This window comes from Lynx canadensis, chromosome D4 (genome assembly GCF_007474595.2).
Source record: "Lynx canadensis isolate LIC74 chromosome D4, mLynCan4.pri.v2, whole genome shotgun sequence".
Lineage (NCBI taxonomy): Eukaryota > Metazoa > Chordata > Mammalia > Carnivora > Felidae > Lynx > Lynx canadensis.
In genome coordinates, this window is record NC_044315.2 from 87,769,809 (window position 1) to 87,778,658 (window position 8,850).

The 8,850-nt window shown below is 56.9% G+C and overlaps 1 protein-coding gene across 1 annotated transcript; it reads left to right on the top strand.

Annotated features, from left to right (window-relative positions):
- Positions 1–3,118: 3,118 nt before the first annotated feature.
- On the top strand, positions 3,119–4,001 carry LOC115499146 (40S ribosomal protein S2-like). Its single transcript, XM_032595528.1, is given in 3 exon segments — positions 3,119–3,593; positions 3,596–3,670; positions 3,673–4,001. Coding segments are annotated over 3 exon segments (879 nt in total).
- Positions 4,002–8,850: the final 4,849 nt, after the last annotated feature.

The following is an 8,850-nucleotide window of genomic DNA, read 5'->3' on the forward strand; positions in this document are numbered from 1 at the left end:
ACTGGCCCCAGTGTGGGTTTTGTTTCATTTCAGGAAGAAGAGCTACTTTCATCCGGGGCTTTCCTGCAGCTCCCAGAGTGCCATGGGGCTGAGACGAGGCTGTGGCCTCTGTGGGGGGCCCTGTCTGCAGATTGCCCCAGGCTGGTCCCACTCCCAAGTAAGAAAACTGGGGAGCAGAGGGGCATTGGTGACCGCCGGCCCCTCTCCTCCTTCAGACTTCTCCCAGGGTGAAGACAGGGCCAGCCACGCCGGAGGCTTGAGAGTGTTGACCTGCAGTCCACACACGATGACCTACGCCCGTGATGACAGACGGGCACCCGTGGGCCACACGGATCTGCCTCCCACAGAGCTCCCAGGTCGGTCAGTGCTGCCAACAGTTGAAGCCCCCCGAGTGTCCTCTGGAAAGCCCAGCCTTGTGGAGGCTTCAGCCACTTTCCCAGGAGACGCCCTGGCCCACCCACCGCCCCACCGCTGAGGTCCCCAGCTCGGCCTCCCTCCCGTCTTCCTGTCCCTCCTCCCTGTCCTGAGAACCCACCTCCTTCCAGCCCCCTCCTCCCCCTCCTACCTCCTTTCTTGCCCTCCCATGGCTGAACCCCACCCTCGCCCCCCCCAATTCCCACCTGCACCCAGTCCTAGCACGCAAGACTCCGCCAAGGCCACGGACAAGACCACCGAATGGCCCTTGGAACCTTTCCATCCACGGAGCCTGCTGCCCTTGGACGGGACCTCGGCCTCAGAGGCGCGCACCCACTGGACCCCACGTGGGGACCCCTCGCTCCCTTCTCAGCCTGCACTTGAGGCCTCCCTCAGCCTCTCCTCACCCAACAGTCCACCAGCACTGCCCCGCCGAGGGTCAGGGGCTGGGGCTGGGGCTGGGGGCGGCGGGACAGCCAGCCCGTTGGAGGAAATCCCCAACCTGGTGTCTCAGTGAAAGGAAAGCAAAGGCAGAGGTGAGCTCAGATGGTGCCATCCCGACAGCAGGGAATGTTCCAGAAGTTGAGCTGGGATGGGGTGGGGCCAAGAGGCTGACGGGCCCTCCACAGGGCACAGGACCCGCCAGATGTGGTCCAGCCACAGGAGATCTGCAGGGGTCCTCTGCGGCCTCACGTTCTCCAGGCAGCTTAGCCCATTTTACCTGGCTGAGTTGGGGGTCTCCTCTGTGCTCCCCCAGGCCCCTGCGCTGACCACTCTGGGCTGTCCTTGTCTCCACTGCTCTGTCGTCACACCAGCCGGCACTCTACGGTTCTGCTCATTGACAGGCACAGGGAGATAAGGGAGTGAATGAACGAACGAGCGAACGAATGAATGAATGAAGAGCCTTTCCACCAACTGCTCATTACAGGTTCCCCTATCCTTGCAGGTCACGCCCACCCTCCGGGGAGGAATTTGCTCCCTCCCCAGCCTTGTGCTGGTCATTAACTCAGTGCCTGGACCTGCCTGGTTAATGAATAAGTAAGCTGGACAGGATCTGACCTCAGGCTGACCTTGAGCCTCCCCACAGGTCATCCCCGCCCTCCCCCCACCCCCCCACCCCCCAGTCTAGATATGTGACCGATTCTGAGTGACCCTTCCCTTCCTCCCTGCTGCTGTGTTGGGCATCGGCATCACGGGGAAGTGCCAGGCGCAGAGAAGTCGTGGCCCTGCCCCTGGGGCCCTCCACCCTGCTCGTGAGGCCACCCCCTCCCCGGGGACTCCCTTACCTCCACATTCTGTGCCAAAGCCCAGAAGGGGCAGAACTGAGCACAGGCACACGGGCCTCCAGCTGGGCTCCGTCCCTGATGCACTGAGCCTTCTGGGGCCCAGCTGTCCCCCACCCCCCTCCACCGGGCCTCGGATTCCCCACCAGTCAAGCAAGGAGGATGGTTTCGGCAGGACTACAGAGTGGTAATCCTCTACATGACGTCTATATTCCATGACGCCGTGGACACGCGTCGGTGTCATGACAGATCCCGACGAGACCTCGGAGACCACTGGGTTGTGTCCAGTGATGGCGTGAAATCACGCAGCAAGTTGGGGCAGGGCTGGGAGATGGCTGCTAGTCTCCTGAGCTGCGGTCCGGGCCTCCCTCCTTATTGAGCCTTGTCCACGATTCCATTCTATTCATCCATTCACTCATTCACGTATTCGTTCATTCAGCAGATATGTTGGGCTGGGCTCAGCATGAGGGGCCAAGGTCTCGCCCTCGGGGATGCCCCACCTAGGGGACACGGTCATCCCAGGCAGGAGGTAATGGGGTCTGGGGAGCCACGACAGGGGCCGGGAGAGAAGCCAATAGATTTAAGAATTATTAGGAAGTAGGGGCACCTGGGTGGCTCAGGCGGTTAAGCGGCCAACTTGGGCTCGGGTCATGATCTCTCAGTCCGTGAGTTTGAGCCCCACGTCGGGCTCTGTGCTGACAGCTCAGAGCCTGGAGCCTGTTTCAGATTCTGTGTCTCTCTCTGTCTGACTCTCCCCTGTTCATGCTCTGTCTCTCCCTGTCTCAAAAATAAATAAAACGTTAAAAAATAAAAAAAAAAAAATGAAGAAGGAACCATGGGAGAACAATAGTCTGGTACCGTCACAGGGATGGGAATAGTGCCCGTTCCCAACAGCCAGACTAGTAAACTCAACATTCACGGGGCAGGGGGTAGAGCACTCAGGAGGGTGTTGCTTCAGAGATGGGGAAGAATTAGTCTCAGACCGAGCATTGCTAAAACCCACCTAACAAATCATCAAGCAAGACCCAAACGGATCAATTGGTTCCCAAGCAATTTACTGCTTTCCAGAACAAAACTCAAGAAGACTGATAAGAATACAAAAATATCCAACATTCACAATGTCTGGTATCCAACAGAAAATTACCAGACATTTGGGCACCTGAGTGGCTCAGTCGGTTAAGCAGCCTACTTCGGCTCAGGTCATCATCTTACGGTCCGTGAGTTCAATCCCCACGTCGGGCTCTGTGCTGATAGCTCAGAGCCTGGAGCCTGCTTCCAATTCTGTGTCTCCCTCTCTCTCTGCCCCTCTTTTGCTCGCGCTCTGTCTCTCCCTCTCAAAAATAAATAAACATTAAAAAAATAAAAAAGAAAGAAAGAAAGTTACCAGACATCTTCTTTGACAAAACACCAAATGGAGAACGATGCTGGTGCCACGGAAGGGCCTGGAGAGCCCAGGCCTGTGGCTTCCACAGAGGCTTCGGCAGCAACATGTGGGGCCGGAGTCATGGCCATGGTCAAGGCTGGGCCAGGACCACGGAACTCACAGAAGAAACACCAAGGACAAGGAGTGGATCTCCATCAACAAGCTGAGCCAACTGGTCGACATCATGAAGATCAAGTCCCTGAAAGAGATCTCTCTCTTCTCCCTGCCCATCAAGGAATCTGAGATCATTGACTTTTTCCTAGAGACATCCCAGGAAGTGATGAGGTTTGAGGTTTTGAAAATTATGCCTGTGCAAAAGCAGACCCAGGCTGGCCAGAGGACCAGGTGCAAGGCATTTGTTGCCATTGGAGAGTACAAAGGACACATAGGTCTGGGTGTTAAGTTCTCTAAGGAGGTAGCCACTGCCTTCCATGAGGCCATCGTCCTGGACAAGCTTTCCACCATCTCATGTGGTGAAGCTACTGGGGGAACAAGATCGGCGAGGCCCACACTATCCCATGCAAGGGGACCAGACACTGTGACTCTGTGCTGGACGCCTTATCCCCTACACCAGGGGCAGGGGCATTATCTCGGCCCCTGTGCCCAAGACGATACTGATGATGGGAGGCATTGACGACTGCTACCTCTCCACCAGGGGCTACACTGCCACCCTTGGCCAGTTCACCAAGGCCACTTTTGATGCTATTCCCAAGACCTACAGCTACTGTGCCCCTGACCTCTGGAAAGAGACGGTATTCACCAAGTCTCCCTGTCAGGAATTCACTGACCAGCTTGCGAAGACCCACACCAGAGTCTCTGTGCAGAAGACCCAGGCTCCAGCTGTGGCCACCACATGGTTTTACACAAGAAAAATAAAGTGAGTTAAAGCCCATTAAGAAAGAAAGAAAGAAGGAAGGAAGGAAGGAAAGAAAGAAAGAAAGAAAGAAAGAAAGAAAGAAAGAAAGAGAAAATTACCAGACATACAAAGAAGCACGAAAAAATGATCTGTAAAGAAAAGAGTAATTAAGCAATTGAAACTGACCCAGCACTGACACAGATGTTAGAGTTAGCAGAGAAGGATTCTAAAACAGTTTTTATAACTGTATTTTATATTTTCAAAATGTGAAGTAGAGACATTAAGATATCAAAAAAAATCCCAATTGAACTTAGAAGAGTTGAAACATACAATGTCTGAGATGAAAGGTATACTGAATGGGATTAATGGCAGATTAGACAAAACAGAAGAAAAGATGAGTGAGTTGAGGCGCCTGGGTGGTTCAGTCGGTTGAACTTCCGACTTCAGCTCAGGTCATGATCTCTAGGTTCATGAGTTCAAGCCCCGCATCAGGCTGACTGCTGTCAGTGCAGAGCCCCGTTCAGATCCTCTGTCCCCCTCTCTTTCTGCCCCTCCCCGCTTCTTCTTCTTCTCTCTCTGTCTCTCTCAAAACTAAATAAACATGTTTAAAAAAAAAAAAGATTAAGGAGATTGAAAGCATAGCAGGAAAAAACTATCCAAAATGAAACAGAAAAAAAAATTTTTTTTTTTCAATTTTAAAAAGAGAGAAAGGGGGTGGTACCTGGGTGGCTCTGTGGATTGAGTGTCTGACTTCGGCTCAGGTCATGATCTCACAGTCTCCCCCTTTCTCTCTGCCTCTCCCCCACTCATGCTCTCTCAAAAATAAATAAACCTCGAAAAATTAAAAAGAGAGAGAGAGAAAGCAGAAGCCGGGGAGAGGGGCAGAGGGAGAGGGAGAGAGAGAGAGAGAGAGAGAGAGAGAGAGAGAGAGAGAATCTTAAGCAGACTCCGCACTCAATGCAGAGCCCAATGCAGGGCTCCAGCCCACGACCCTGGGATCAAGACCGGAGTCGAAATCAAAAGCTGGACACTCAACCGACTGAGCCACCCAGGTGCCGCACACACACACAAATTTTCTAGTGGAAAGAGCATCAGTGAGCTGTAGGACGTTTCCAAACAGCCTGATGTATTGGTATTTGGAGTCCAAGAGGAAGGGGGAAAAAGAACAGGAAAAAAACACTGGAGGAAATGGTGGCTGCTGTGTTTCCAGACTTAAAAAAATGTATGTCCGAGAAGCTCAATGAACCCCAAGTGGAGACACTTGGTGACTGATTGGATGTGGAGGGTAAGGAAGGAGAATCGGGCAAGGGTGAGGTCCCAGCTTCCTGCCCGGGAGCCGAGGGCTGGGGTACCACCCGCTGAGCGGGAGACACGTGGGGTGGGATGGACCCGTGGGGGGCCGTGGGGACACGGTGACAGCAGACATGACGGGTCTGGCGTTGAGAAGGCAATGACCTGGGGGTGGGAGTCCGGGAGCCCGTGGACGCGGTGGGCACTTCCAGGGAGGGCATCCGCCCTGGCCCACCCTCAGTTCATCAAAAGGCAAAGCCAGCAGAGCCAGCAGGGGAGATGGGACACGCAGAGAGGGCACAGGAAATCCAAAGGGCGTGGCGTCGGGGGGTGGGGGGGAAGCCGTTTTGAGGAGAGCTTGGTCTAACGTGGCAATGACGTCACTAAGAGGTGAAGCCTGGTGAGGCTGGCTTGGGTTCCTCTGGGCCCTGGGCTGGCCCTAGGGCAGGACTGGCCCACAATATTGTACAGAAAGTGATAGCCATGAGGGGTCCCGGGCAGGAGCAGGACCTATAGGACAGGGCTTTCTGGAAGGGACGGGGTGGGGGACCGGCCAGCGCAAGCTACTTCTCAGGAGCGAGAGGGCTCTCTGGGCAGCAGGTGGGGTGGAGGCGGGGGTGACTGCGTTTCCAGCTTCAGAGGCACAGCCCCGCAAGCCGTGACCACAGGTGGAGAGGACCGCAGTGCAGGGCAACCGGTGGACCCCCGCGATGACAGCGTGGACGAAAGGAAAGGCCAGCGTGTGGGCCCGCGGGTCCTCGTGGTGCCCCGGAGGGTTCCTCTGAGCGGGGAGAGAAGGCCCCCAAAGACTTCCAGAGACGAGTAGCTCTACCTGGGGTGAGTAGTGACCCCAGGGACGGGGGTGCAGGAGCCACAAGGGGGGGGGGGGTGAGTAAGTTGCGGGGGTGGGGGGAGCGGTGCACAAGGAGGCACGCGGTGGTGGGCGGAGGGGCATCCCGGACTTAGGTGAGGGATCACAGTGAGAGGGAGGGAGGGAGAGCGAGGGCGCGCGCGTGCTGGTTTCCTGCACGCGGGCTCCGTTCCTGCCACCTGAGGAAGGTGATTTGCGCATCTCGCCTTCGTAGGCAGCTCTGGTTGCCTAGGAGGGGACCCCCGGCCCAGCCCCAGCCTGGGCCTTGAAGCCGGGGCCGCAGGATGGCGAGAAAGCCAAGAGGAGCCAGACCCCACGGCCTGGCCGCCGGAGCCCCCCACGGCTTGAGCGGAGGCTGGGGTGCAGGTGCAGGGCGGCGGAGGCTGGCCTCCGAAAGATCAGAAGCTCCTGAGAGCCTCCCCTGGCAGGGGACCCTGTAGGGGTGAGCCCTCCGCCCGCTCATCAAGGCCACCTACTGTCTCCTGCCCCCCCCCCACCATCAGCCCTGGAGGCCATTTCCTGGACCCCAGCTGGGCGCAGGGGGGCAGCTGGGCGGTCCTGGCCGGCTTCTGCCTCCCTCTTCAGCATCCCCTAGCAGGCAAACCGCAGCCAAGCGCTGCCCTGTTCTTTCTGTTCTCCAGGGCTCTGCCGCCATATCCAAAGCACCCACCTCCCCACGGCAGTGTGCTGTGCTCCCTAGCGAGGGTGGGATTGCACACCCCCGCGCGTAGGCTTGGAACGTGCGCGGGGGCCAACACAGACACAGGCACAAACACAAGCAGCCTCAGAAACGTGCGCGCGCGCGCGCGCGCGCGCGCTGGGGAGCGTCCCCTGCCCTGACGTTCACACGCAAGCACGGGGGGGGGGGGGGGGGGCGGAAATGAAACCACAAAGGTGGGTGTGCAAAACATGGGTACGTGCATCCCCGTGTGCGCCAGGTGCGTGCACCCGCAACGCCAATGCACCTCAGATGGACAGGCACACACGCGTTCCGTACACATTCACGCAACTCCACGCGCCCCGTGTGCTTCCAAGTGTTCCCAGAGAGGTGCGCCCACGCGCGCAGATGGGCACCGAAAACCAGGTGCAAACAGATACACACAGGCACATACAAGATGCACATACAAACATGTGCAAAGGCGCACATCTACATAAGCGCATGCGGGCATATGGGCAGGTGCATGGTTATTCACGCAGACACAGAGTGACTCACGCTCATACGTAGCAATAATACACACGCGCCCACGTACACCGTGCATAGACTTGTACACATACAAAGATGTACTTGCGAGGATGTATGTGTCTCCATAAATTCCTGCATGCTTACGAACGCACGCTCGCGCACATTCCTAGAGACATACACAGATATCGGCACGCTCCGCGGAAAGCTTCACGTGCTGGTGAGAGGGCAGAGCGCCCCCCCTGGTTCACAGCTACATCCCTGATGCCCAGCACAGGGCCTGGTGCACAGGGATTTGCTAAGCGGAACATCGGGGAACAGCCTTGGCAAAGGCTCAGAGGCAGGAGATTCCTGAGAACTGGCCGGGAGTCTCATGGGACTGGGTGGGGATAGGATGGGACTGGGTGGCCAAGGCTTCCAGTGGTCGACTGGGGAGGGGGGTGTTCAGGGCCAGGTCCCTCCTGGGCTTCACCTCCCTCCCTGCACCCTGGCCTCCCCTCCATCCCCACTCACACTCCCCCCACGCCCCCTCACATTGTGCTGACAGCAGGTGCACTCAGATACTGGCAGGGGGGCAAAACATAGGGCAGGAGGGAGAGGGGTCACAGGAAACACATGGCCTTGAGGCCAGGTAGGCAGGTCCTGGACCCACAGGCAGGTCACAGGGTGAGGACTTGATTCTCCTGGGAGCCCCCAGAAGCACATTCTAGGCGATCCGCTATATGGAACTCTACAAAGTGAATCTACTTGTATAACCAGCATCTATCTAAATAAATAATAAATAAATAAATAAATAAATAAATACAACATATCCCGCTCTCTAGAAGGCAGGGAGGGTCTTTTTTTTTTTTTAATGTTTATTTTTGAGAGACAGAGGGACAGAGCATGAGCAGGGGAGGGGCAGAGAGACAGAGAGGGGGGAGGCACGGAATCCGAAGCAGGCTCCAGGCTCTGAGCTGTCAGTACAGAGCCCAACGCGGGGCTCGAACTCAGGGGGCTCGAACGCACGCACGGACTGTGAGCTTTGTTTTCCCTTGTAGCCAGCAAGGGGACACTCAGCTCAGGACCCCTTTGCCCCGGGCCACCACGCCCTCATCTTCTCACGTTAGCCAGGGTCCCAGCAGCCCCCATGGGTGAGAGGCAGGGACAGTTCGTCAGCCCCCACCCTGTGGTCCTGCCTCACCTCCGCACCAGGCCCAGGCTCCTGTGGCCAGCCGAGGGGTCACCATCTCCCCTATCGGGGGAGAGACCTTGTTCCAGATCTTGAGCAGCACCTCTGGAGCCCCCATTTTGGAAGCCAGGAAAGCTGGGGGGAAAGAGCACAGAGCCCTTGAGTGTCTATGCTGGCCCACCCCTTTGAGCCTCTTGTTGACACGGCCCAAGGCCCCATGGCTTTAAGGAAAGACTCGAACTCAGGGCCGACCCACTCCAAACCCCATAGCCCCTTCAGCAGCGGAGATCACGACCATTATTTTACAGATGAGGAAACTGAGGCTCAGAGAGACCAAGAACAGAACCAAGACTCCCATGCAG